This window comes from Hemitrygon akajei, unplaced genomic scaffold (assembly GCF_048418815.1).
Source record: "Hemitrygon akajei unplaced genomic scaffold, sHemAka1.3 Scf000042, whole genome shotgun sequence".
NCBI lineage: Eukaryota > Metazoa > Chordata > Chondrichthyes > Myliobatiformes > Dasyatidae > Hemitrygon > Hemitrygon akajei.
The window spans coordinates 277,854-289,939 of NW_027331928.1; the positions used below are offsets into that span (position 1 = coordinate 277,854).

Here is a 12,086-nt window from a genome sequence, read left to right on the forward strand (position 1 = left end):
AGATAATGGGAGAGGTATGGAGCTAGGAGAGCGCGGGAGGCAATCAGACTCTGTGAGACTGTCCTTCATTCGGCTGGAAGGAGATGCTGCTCTGCCGTGAGGGGATCAGGACCGCTGTCTCAGTGCACTTGGTGCGCGGTGCTGTGGGAATCTCAGGTCTGTGTTCGTTTCTCTAGTCTGACTCATCCGGCAGGGAGTTACAGCAGTTTATTGATTTCATCGTGATAAACGTAAATTAAAGAATGTGTGAGCTGCTGACGTGCGGGAATGAAGAAGCTGCTCCCGACTCACTCGCAGTCGCACACAATTAACTGACCCGCGACAACGAGTGACAGGTTGAATAATCAGTCCCGTTTCTCACCGTCACTCTGTATCGAGGAACCGATGATTATTAAATCACACCAGGACTGTGTCCGAGATCGCTGCAGACCCAGGGTTACTACCAAGGTACTTGCTAATTTATCATCAGTATAGAGGCAAGACTGCCGAAGGAACTGTCCTCAGACCAAAGTGACAAAAACGATCCCCTTCCCTGATTATCCCGCCTGGGACAATGGTGTTCCAACTGACAATGGCTTCCGATGTAATTCCTGTGTTACGTATTCAGGCAACAATAAATATATATGAGTTAGACAAGGGTTTTTATAACAAATAACACGTTTATTAAACACTGAAAACAAACCCCCCAAAAGTAAACAAACACTAGCTTAACCGGAACTCAGCTGCCGTGCAGCATATTCACAGTTCTTAATAGCGTTGCTGTTCAAACAGTTCTTAAAGCGGTATTTTTTTTAAAAAAAACAGTTCTTTAAAGCGGTATGCCGAAAGTTCAAAAGCTCACAGTCCATTTAAAAGGAGAGACTTTTTAAAGCGATTTAAATTCTCTTCCACGTCGTTGTCCTTCGATTCCCGGCGTCGAACTTTCCCACGAAGAATTTTATGAAATATAACGGTTTAATGGCACTCACCTCTTCTTCCACACTCTGTCCTCAATCTCCCGCTATCCCAGCGGAGATTAACACGAGAACAGTCAACGAAATCCTTCCGAATGAGGATCAAATAAGGTCGAAACCAATCCACCGTCGAAAATCGATTCTCCTCGATTTTTATCTTCCAAATTCTTATCTTCACTCTCCACCAGCAAAGAAACCGCTGGCAATGACCTTTTAAACTTTAGGCATTATATAAAACTTCATTTTTCAACTAAACTGCGTCATCACGTTAAATCACGCAGTGCATGAAGTCAGCTTGGCAAATCTAGCCACGAACTGCCCCACCTGACAGGGTGGGTCTTTCTTTTATAACCTGTTAAAACAAACCTGTCACATGACCACTACTGGCGGGAAAATGACATCACTCCACCATCACAAGACCATTACCTCAAGTCCAGTATAACTTCAACCCCAGTCACGTGACAAGGGTACCACTGTCACGTGTCACGGGTACGTAACACCTGTCTGTGTAATTCCCCGGTTCCCCTTAGCGAAACCTGCAATAGGACATCCGGCGGAACAGGGCCGCTGCACTGTGGACGGAAACTCTCGCTGCGGGACTGTCTCTGACGTCAAGGCACGCTCCGCTGGAGCCGGAGTCTATTGGAAATAATTCTGGAGCACGGCCGTTAATGGCACAATTAAAGGTAAAACAGGGAAGTCTGCCTGAATGTCCCCATTAGACGCGCGAAAATGTTCACAAATTCCGATGGTCAAATATCACTCTCAGTCCAGGCCTGGGTTCCTGGAGAGACCTCAATTCTTTCTCCCCGGTTTTACTGAACATATTCTCCACCAGCCTGAAACAGATGGGAGAATAAAGATGGAATAAACAGATTATACAACAGTGTTAGTAACAGGGGACTGGGGTTAATGTTTAAACAACGCTGACAGACAAATAACACCAGAAAACGCACGCATCCGCTGTTTGTTAATCATATTGAACCTTAACACTTACACGATCCGCTCCAGACTCGGGAGTGCTAGTATAAGGAGGCGAAGAGCGGGGATCGATCGGTCTGTGAGCCAGTTTGATTCCAGGTTCAGCCGCGTTAGTAATCGGTTTGTAATGACAGCTGAGACGAGATCCTCGACACCAGAATCTGATAGATGGACACCAGCCAGCCTGGAGGTGAGAGAGAGAGAGAGTGAGGGTGAAGGACACAGAGAGACAGGAGACGGTACAAATCCTCAGTGTTTATCAGTTACACAATTACTAATCACATTAATGTTCAATGTCAGACACACAGTGACTGTAAGCACAATCTCCCACAGTATGGCACTTACCACAGTCTTTGTATTTTACACTCCGGTTTCGTCAGAGCCGCAGACACCAGTTTCACCCCTGAATCTCCCAGTTTATTGGTACTCAGGTCCAGATCCGTGAGTGAACGGTTTGTAATGAGATCGCTGGCGAGATTCTTGGCTCCAGAATCTGTGAGACCGACATCGAACAGCCTGGAGATGAGAGAGAGTGAGGGTGAAGGACACAGAGAGACAGGAGACGGTACAGATCCCCCGTGTTTATCAGTAACACTATCACTGATCACATTCATGTTCAGTGTCAGAGACCCAGTGACTGTAAACACAATCTGCCACAGTCTGGTACTTACCGCAATTTCTGTATTTTACACTCCGGGTTCCCCAGAGCCGCAGACACCAGTTTCACTCCTGAATCTCCCAGGTCATTCCCCCCAAGTCTAAACACAAACAGACAAATTGATGAACAAAGTGATACAAACCGTGGGTCTGAGGGAATTTCTCTCACGCGGATATTTCAGGAAACATTTAACCCTTCCATAAATCACTGATCGGAGTTCCCATCACTGTCGATGTCTCTCATTGCCCAGCTCCGTGATATTCACCCAATGTCAATAATTTAGTCTGTCGGTCACAGACTAAACCCTGTTAACCCCATGTATTCTGTCTCATTCCCCAATGGTTAGAAAAGTGTTCCTGACGTGAGAGTGTCGGAAGGAGCAGGGTTGAAGGGTGGGAGGAAGTCCCACAGTGTGAAAGAATTGTGAATGTGGAGACTGTCGATGGGAGATGGTGGGGGAGATCCCACCTGAGGTAAAGGGATGTGAAGACTGAAGCTGCAGAAGGAAGGGGAATGGGGTAGAGAGATCTCACAGAAGAAAGGAAAACACATCCTACAGAAGGAAGGGGATCTGGAAGAGATCCCAGAGGAGGATGCCGATGGGAAAAGATAATCCGTCAAACCGAGGGGATTCAGAAATAGATTGCTCGGGAGGGGTGGGTCACAAATGACGTCCACTATCGGTAGAGGAGGTACCCGAATGGGATCCGGGTATCTGCTAGTGAGACGTCACACGGTTAGACTGATGGTGAGAGTCACACACGGGAAAGGGTGGGGGAGGACAATCTCTCAATGGTATTTATTTACTTCTCACCGGGGCAGTCTGCTGATGGTCTCTTTTTACTGACAGGGAAAGCTGTGTGAAGCTCTAACCCATCTGATGCAGTCAGTGTCGGTCTGGGTGTCAGTAACAGTGAGAAGGAACATTGCCAATGGACGTGTCATGGGCAGCGAGAAATACAGCCATTCCGGTGTTTTACTGCCGTTAAACCAACGGTCGTTGTTCACTGAAGTCAACAACATCCAACAAAACCTTGATATCCCTGGATAATTATTCACCAGTTGTTTGTTACATTATTTAAGTTTCTGAAATTTACATATAACCATATAATAATGACAGCACAGAAACAGGCCACCTCGGCCTTCTAGTCCGTGCTGAATGCTTACTCTCACCTAGTCCCACTGACCCGCACTCAGCCATTCCTTTCTTGTCCATATACCTATGCAATTTTACCTTAAACGACAATACCGAAACTGCCTCTACCACTTCTACTGGAAGCTCGTTCCACACAGCTACCACTCTCTGAGTAAATAAATTCCCCCTCGTGTTACCCTTAAACTTTTGCCCCCTAACTCTCAACTCATGTCCTCTTGTTTGAATCACCCCAGCTCTCAATGAAAAAAAAAACTTATCCACGTCAACTCTATCTATCTCCCTCATAATTTTAAATACCTCTATCAAGTCCCCCCTCAACCTTCTACGCTCCAAAGAGTAAAGACCTAACTTGTTCAACCTTTCCCTGTAACTTAGGTGCTGAAACCCAGGTAACATTCTCGTAAATGTTCTCTGTACTCTCTCTATTGTTACGTACCCGTGACACGTGACAGTGGTACCCTTGTCACGTGACTGGGGTTGAAGTTATACTGGACATGAGGTAATGGTCTTGTGATGGTGAAGTGACGTCATTTTCCCCGCTAGTAGAGGTCATGTGACAGGTTTTTTTTTACAGGTTATAAAAGGAAGACCCACCCTGTCAGGTGGGGCAGTTCGTGGCTGGATTTGCCAAGCTGACTTCATGTCACTGCGTGATTTAATGTGATGACGCAGTTTAGTTGAAAAATGAAGTTTTATATAATGCCTAAAGTTTAAAAGGTCATTGCCAGCAGTTTCTTTGCTGGTGGAGAGTGAAGATAAGAATTTGGAAGATAAAGATCGAGGAGAATCGATTTTCGACGGTGGATTGGTTTCGACCTTATTTGATCCTCATTCGGAAGGATTTCGTTGACTGTTCTCGTGTTAATCTCCGCTGGGATAGCGGGAGATTGAGGACAGAGTGTGGAAGAAGAGGTTAGTGCCATTAAACCATTACGTTTCATAAAAAATTCGACGTGGGAAGAGTTCGACGCCGGGGATCGAAGGACAACGACGTGGAAGAGAATTTAAATCGCCTTAAAAAGTCTCTCCTTTTAAATGGACTGTGAGCTTTTGAACTTTCGGCATACCGCTTTAAAGAACTGTTTTTTTTCAATACCGCTTTAAGAACTGTTTGAACTGCAATGCTATTAAGAACTGTGAATCTGCCGCACAGCAGCTGATTTCCGGTTACGCTAGTGTTTGGTTACTTTTGGGGGGTTTGTTTTCAGTGTTTAATAAACGTGTTATTGGTTATAAAAACCCTTGCCTAACTCATATATATTTATTGTTGCCTGAATACGTAACATAAATATGGGGGCTCGTCCGGGATTGGATCGTTTGAGTTTAAATGCTTGTTGAATTTTGAGTCGGTGTTTTGGAAACGGGGAATACTCGATTCTTTTGTTTGATTGGCTTGTGAGTGGTATTCGGCAACGATGAATATTGATGGGTTTCTGGATTCGCCCGACGCGGATTTGTTAGCGAAGGCGAAAAAAACTGAAGTATCTGAGATTGCTAATTGATTGCAACTTAAAGGTATTTTGAAGACTACATCAAAGGCTGTAATACAGAGAAAAATCGCATCACACTTTGTGGCTTCGGGTGGTTTTGATGAATCGATTTTAGAATCGTTTCCAATAAGTAATATGGAGATACAGTTGCAAATTGAACAAATGAAGTTGGATCAAAGTAAAGCAGAATTGGAGCGTTATAAATTGGAAGCTGAACAGAAAAAGAGAGAGTTTGAATATGCAATGGCGGAATTAAGGTCTGGGAATCAGTCTTCTGGTTCTAAAAAACCGTTTGTTGCTAGCCAAGAAATTAAATTGGTCCCTCCATTTAGTGAAACAGAAGTGGAAAGATTTTTTCAACATTTTGAAACTATTGCTCGGATGTCAGACTGGCCGAAAGATAAATGGTCAGTGTTGTTACAGAGTGTAATTAAAGGTAAAGCACAACAAGTTTACACAGCTTTAACTGCTGCGCAGGCATTAGATTATGATATTGTGAAAACGAATAATCTCAAAGCGTAAGAATTAGTCCCAGAAGCATAGAGGGAAAGATTCAGAAGTTTGAAACAGTCTGTGGAAAAGACTTATGTGGAATTTGCCTATGATAAAGCTGTGTGTTTTGAGAGATGGGTTTCTTCTAAAAATGTAAATGAGGACTATGATACATTGAGAGAGCTGATTTTAATGGAAGAATTTAAAAGAAGCATTCCTGTTGAAGTAAGGACCTACTTAAATGAGAGGGATACTGATAAATTGCAGGACTGTGCTAGATTAGCTGATGAGTATGTTTTAATCCATAAGAATAAATTTCCTCAGGGTAGAATTTTTAAGAGGAAAAATAATATGGAGACTCAAGGTAAATCAGAAATTAAATCAGAGGTTAATGAGAAAGGTAAGGAGGAAGGAAATCCTGTGAAGGAAAGACAGTTTGGTCTTATTTGTAACTATTCTAAGAAGCCTGGCCATGTAATAGCTAACTGTTTCAAATTGAAAAAGAAAGAGAAGGAAGCAGTTCCAGATGCTTGTGTGCAACATACTGAAGCACCTGTAAAGTTACAGGGTTTGGTAAACACAAATGAGGATTTGTTAGACTCTGACCGAGTTAGAAAGGGATATGATCATTTTATAACTGAAGGTTTTGTATCCTTGAAAGAAGGACCTACTCTGGTGCCAATAAAAATCCTTAGGGATACTGGAGCTTCTCAATCACTGATGTTAGATAGTGTGTTGAAGTTTAATGAAGAGAGTGATACTGGTGAGGTAAATTACATTAGAGGTGTTGGAAGTGATTTTATGCCTGTACATTTACATAATGTAAATTTAAAATCAGGGTTAGTTACAGGATTTGTTAAAGTAGGATTACAGCAGAGCTTACCTGTGAAGGGTATTTCTTTATTGTTAGGTAATGACTTGGCAGGTGGACAAGTTTTTCCTGAAGTACATGTGACAATGGAGTCAGAGGAACCAGAGATGAATTCTAACACAGATTCTACCTGTGTTGTGACTAGAGCTATGGCTAAAAAAATTGATGTGCAGAATGAGGTTGTTACTCATGACTGTTCAACTCAGGATTCGAGTTTTGAGGATGTGTCAGAGACTTTCTTACCTTCGTTGTTTGAACAAGATTCTGGGAGTAAGTCTGACTATGAAGATTTATCTCTGTCTCGGAAGGAGATGATAGCAGAGCAGAATTGAGATCCTGAGATTATAAAATTAAGGGAACAAGCTTTACTAGGTAGTGAAATTGAGAAGGTGTCAGTAGGATATTACTTGGAAAACGGAGTGTTGATGAGGAAGTGGAGGTCGCCTACAATTCCTGCAAGTGAGGAATGGAATGTTGTTTATCAGGTAGTTGTTCCTAAAGTTTATCGGAATGAGATTTTGACTTTAGCTCATAGTGTGCCTTTAGGTGGACATCAAGGGGTAAGGAAAACTGTGGACAAGATTTTAAAACATTTTTACTGGCCTGGTCTAAGAAAAGATGTGGCGATGTTTTGTAAAACGTGCCATACTTGTCAAATTGTGGGTAAACCAAATCAGGTTACACCAGTAGCTCCATTACAACCTATTCCAGCATTCGGTGAATCGTTTTCTAAAGTTATTGTAGATTGTGTTGGTCCATTACCAAAGACAAAAACTGGTTATCAGTATTTGTTGACTATCATGTGTACTTCGTCTAGGTTTCCAGAGGCAGTACCACTTAGGAATATAAAAGCTAAAACTGTGACGAAGGCTCTTATAAAATTATTTACTTATTTTCGATTGCCTAAGGAAATACAAACTGATCAAGGCAGTAATTTTATGTCTGGATTGTTTCAACAGATAGTTTATACATTGGGAGCTAAGCAAATCACTTCGTCTGCATACCATCCAGAATCGCAAGGTGCCTTGGAGAGGTTTCATTCTACCCTCAAGAATATGATTAGGACATATTGTGTGGAAAATGAAAGTGACTGGGATGAGGGTATAAACTTACTTTTATTTGCAGTAAGGGAATCGGTACAGGATTCTTTAGGTTTTAGTCCATTTGAACTTGTGTTTGGGCATAGAGTTAAAGGACCTTTAGCTTTATTGAAGGAACAGTGGATTAGTAAGGAAGTACACACTAATTTGTTGGACTATGTTTTGAAATTTAAGGACAGGTTACATAAAGCTTGTAGCTTAGCCAAGGAAAATTTAAAGTTGGCTCAGGAGAAAATGAAAACTTGGTATTATAAAGAAGCTAGGATGAGGATGTTTAAGCCTGGAGATAAGGTGTTGGTTCTTTTCCCAGTGCAGACAAATCCTTTACAAGCTAGATTTCATGGTCCTTATGAAATTGTGTCTAGAATCAATGATGTGGATTATGTAATAAAAACTCCAGATCGTAGAAGGTCAACACAACTTTGCCATATAAATATGATTAAACCATATTTTGAGAAACAATCTGATACTGTGACTGTTGTGGTTAGTGAGAATGAGTTTGATGTAACTGGGAACATGATAGATGATTCATCTGACTTTCATTCTAAATCTAACATTGTTTCTGTTAGGTTACCTAATTCGACCATTCTGGAAAATATGGATGAGAAATTAGCACATTTACAGCTAGAGCAGAAACAACAGATGAAGGAATTGATTTTTAAGTATAAGGATTTATTTCCAGATGTTCCGAGAAGGACTACTATAGCTTCACATGATGTAGATGTTGGAGATGCCAAACCTATTAAACAACATCCATATAGGATGAACATGGAAAAATGTGAACTTGCTGAGAATGAAATTGAATACATGTTAGAGAATGATATTATTAGACATTCTAACTCGAATTGGAGTTCGCCATGTGTTATGTTGCCAAAACCTGATGGTAGTATTAGGTTTTGTACGGACTATAGGAAGGTGAATGCTGTAACGAAAACAGATGCATATCCAATTCCTAGAGTAGATGATTGTGAAGATAAAGTTGGAAAAGCAAAGTTCCTTACAAAGATTGATTTATTGAAAGGGTATTGGTGTGTTCCATTAACGGACAGAGGTAGAGAGATTTCTGCATTTGTAACTCCATCTGGTTTATATGAGTATAATGTTCTTCCATTTCGGATGAAGAATGCCCCAGGTACTTTCCAGAGGATGATTAACTCTGTGATTCAAGGATTGAAAGATACTGATTCTTATATTGATGATTTAGTGACAGGAAATGATACTTGGGAAGCACACATAATTGCGGTGGAGAAATTGTTTGAAAGGCTTTCAAAAGCTAACTTAACTATTAATTTAGCTAAGAGTGAATTTGGACATGCCCCTGTGACTTACCTTGGTTATGTTGTGGGTCAAGGTAAGGTAGCTCCTGTTCAGGCAAAAGTTCAGGCAATTTTAGACATTCCCACTCCGACGGGGAAAAAAACTCTCAGAAGATTTTTGGGAATGGTAGGATATTATCGAAAATTTTGTAAGAATTTTGCTAATGTTGCCCTTCCATTAACTAACCTTCTGCAGAAGAATGTGAGGTTTGTGTGGACAGTGCCTTGTCAGGAAGCATTTGAAAAATTGAAAACAATGATATGTCAACAACCTGTGCTTAAGGCACCTGACTTTGGAAAATCTTTTTCATTAGCTGTAGATGCTAGTGATGAAGCTGCGGGAGCAGTATTAATGCAAAGGAATGAGGGTGATGAGGTTGATCATCCAGCAGCTTACTTTTCTAAGAAATTTAATAAGCATCAAAGAAGCTATTCAACAATAGAGAAAGAACTGTTATCTCTTGTTTTAGCTTTGGAATATTTTGAGGTATATGTTGGTACAACTCAAAAACCACTTATTGTTTACACTGATCATAATCCGTTAGTTTTTCTGAGTAAGATGAAAAACAAAAACAGAAGATTATTAAATTGGAGTTTGATGTTACAAGAGTACAATATTGTGATAACTCACGTTAAAGGTAAAGATAATGTGGTTGCTGATTGTCTATCTCGATGTTGAATGTACAATGTAATTTTTTTTGGAGTGTTTTTTTTTTCTGATTGTAACACTCCTACTGTATTGTATATTGTGTATGTTATATAATTTATACATTTGTTTTTCTTGTAAGTAATTGTTAAAATTTTTGTTCTTGTCAGACCAAAAATGTTTTTTTTTGGAGGGAGGTGTTACGTACCCGTGACACGTGACAGTGGTACCCTTGTCACGTGACTGGGGTTGAAGTTCTACTGGACATGAGGTAATGGTCTTGTGGTGGTGGAGTGACGTCATTTTCCCGCCAGTAGAGGTCATGTGACAGGTTTTTTTTACAGGTTATAAAAGGAAGACCAACCTGTCAGGTGGGGCTGTTCGTGGCTGGATTTGCCAAGCTGACTTCATGTCACTTCGTGATTTAATGTGATGACGCAGTTTAGTTGAAAAATGAAGTTTTATATAATGCCTAAAGTTTAAAAGGTCATTGCCAGCAGTTTCTTTGCTGGTGGAGAGTGAAGATAAGAATTTGGAAGATAAAGATCGAGGAGAATCGATTTTCGACGGTGGATTGGTTTCGACCTTATTTGATCCTCATTTGGAAGGATTTCGTTGACTGTTCTCGTGTTAATCTCCGCTGGGATAGCGGGAGATTGAGGACAGAGTGTGGAAGAAGAGGTTAGTGACATTAAACCATTACGTTTCATAAAAAATTCGACGTGGGAAGAGTTCGACGCCGGGGATCGAAGGACAACGACGTGGAAGAGAATTTAAATCGCCTAAAAAGTCTCTCCTTTTAAATGGACTGTGAGCTTTTGAACTTTCGGCATACCGCTTTAAAGAACTGTTTTTTTTCAATACCGCTTTAAGAACTGTTTGAACTGCAATGCTATTAAGAACTGTGAATCTGCCGCACAGCAGCTGATTTCCGGTTACACTAGTGTTTGGTTACTTTTGGGGGGTTTGTTTTCAGTGTTTAATAAACGTGTTATTGGTTATAAAAACCCTTGCCTAACTCATATATATTTATTGTTGCCTGAATACGTAACACTATTTTGTTGTTATCTTTCCTATAGTTCGGTGACCAGAACTGTACACAATACTCCAAATTTGGCCTTAACAATATCTTGTACAATTTTAACATGATATCCCAACTCCTATACTCAATGTTCTGATTTATAAAGGCCAACATACCAAAAGCTTTCTTCATCACCCTATCTACAATTTTACCAAATTTGAAACAACACAATGGGACAATTTCACAGTTCGGTGTGAGAGATAAATCAAGTTACCTCAAAACCTGGCACTTGTGCAGCCCGGGTCCCAGCCGCTGGATTCCTTCACACTGAATGTTGCATTTCTCCAGGTTGAGGTGTTTTATTGTATCACGGAGTCCGATGACATGAGACAGGACCGCGCAGTCAACCGGGGTCAGTGTCATTCCACTGAATGAAATTGTGTCCACGGATTCCAGTGCGGCCTGAGCCAGTCCACGATTCTGAGACTCAAACAGGTAGTGCAATGTGTTCAGGAGGCGCCTTTTACCAGCTTCATTCCATGTGTTTCCACTCTGGCGTTTAACCTCCTCCCTCACCCAGTCAATCACCCGGCAGGTTGTTTGATTAGGAAATGGACCCAGAAACTCCTGCAGGCCCCGAGTTGTCATTGGGTTGGAGAGACCAGCAACAAAGCGGAGAAATACCTCAAATCGCCCATCTGTCGTGTTGTGGTCTACAGTGAGGAATTTCAGGATATCCCCAGGATGTGGATTCAGGAATTGTGCGACTGCAGCTACAAACTCTTGGATGGTGAGGTGTGGGAATGTGTACACCACGCTCTGGGCAGAATCCTCTCTCTCCAAAAGCTCCATCAGGAACCCGGACAGGAACGGGGAAGTCTGCAGATTGTAGTTGATCAAATCCCTATTTATAAACATAATCTTCTTCTCGGACACTCCTCTGTAGGCCATCTGTCCAAGCCTGAGTAACACATTACGGGGGTTCCCAATCTCACGGCCGTGGTTTTTCAGGATGTTGTAAATATAGTTGCAATATAGTTGGGTGATGGTCTTGGGAACTCGCTGCCGGTCCCTGACTCTTTGTGTAAAGAAGGGGCCCAGTGTCAGAGCGAGGATCCAGCAGTAAGCGGGGTTGTAACTCATGGTGTACAGCATCTCGTTCTCCTGCACGTGTTTGAAAACAGCTGCTGCCACAGTCTGATCTTCAAAATACCTGATGAAATATTCCTTCCGTCCGTCACCAACAAATCCCAGGATTTCAGTCCAAACACTGATCTCAGCCTTTTCCAAGAAATGTAACACAGTGGGGCGGGTGGTCACCAGCACTGAACACCCTGGGAGCAGCTTGTGCTGTATTAAACTGTACACAATGTCAGACACTTCACACCACCACTCGGGATCT

The 12,086-nt window shown here is 41.7% G+C and overlaps 1 protein-coding gene across 1 annotated transcript; it reads right to left on the reverse strand.

The window, feature by feature from the left end:
• Positions 1-767: 767 nt before the first annotated feature.
• Positions 768-11,683, reverse strand: LOC140720418 (ribonuclease inhibitor-like). Its single transcript, XM_073035271.1, has 5 exons — positions 10,959-11,683; positions 2,606-2,692; positions 2,280-2,450; positions 1,951-2,118; positions 768-1,792 (listed from the first exon to the last, which is right to left on the reverse strand). The coding sequence occupies exons 1-5, from the start codon at positions 11,633-11,635 to the stop codon at positions 1,690-1,692; spliced, it is 1,206 nt and encodes a 401-aa protein (XP_072891372.1). The 5' UTR covers positions 11,636-11,683; the 3' UTR covers positions 768-1,689.
• Positions 11,684-12,086: the final 403 nt, after the last annotated feature.

Coding starts and splice junctions, on each gene's coding strand:
- LOC140720418 (XM_073035271.1), bottom strand. CDS start 11,635: ATGGCCTACAGAGGAGTGTCCGAGAAGAAGATTATGTTTATAAATAGG. Junction 2,693..10,958: donor CACAAGTGCCAGGTTTTGAG/GTAACTTGATTT, acceptor GTTTGTGTTTAG/ACTTGGGGGGAATGACCTGG. Junction 2,451..2,605: donor TGTAAAATACAGAAATTGCG/GTAAGTACCAGA, acceptor TCTCATCTCCAG/GCTGTTCGATGTCGGTCTCA.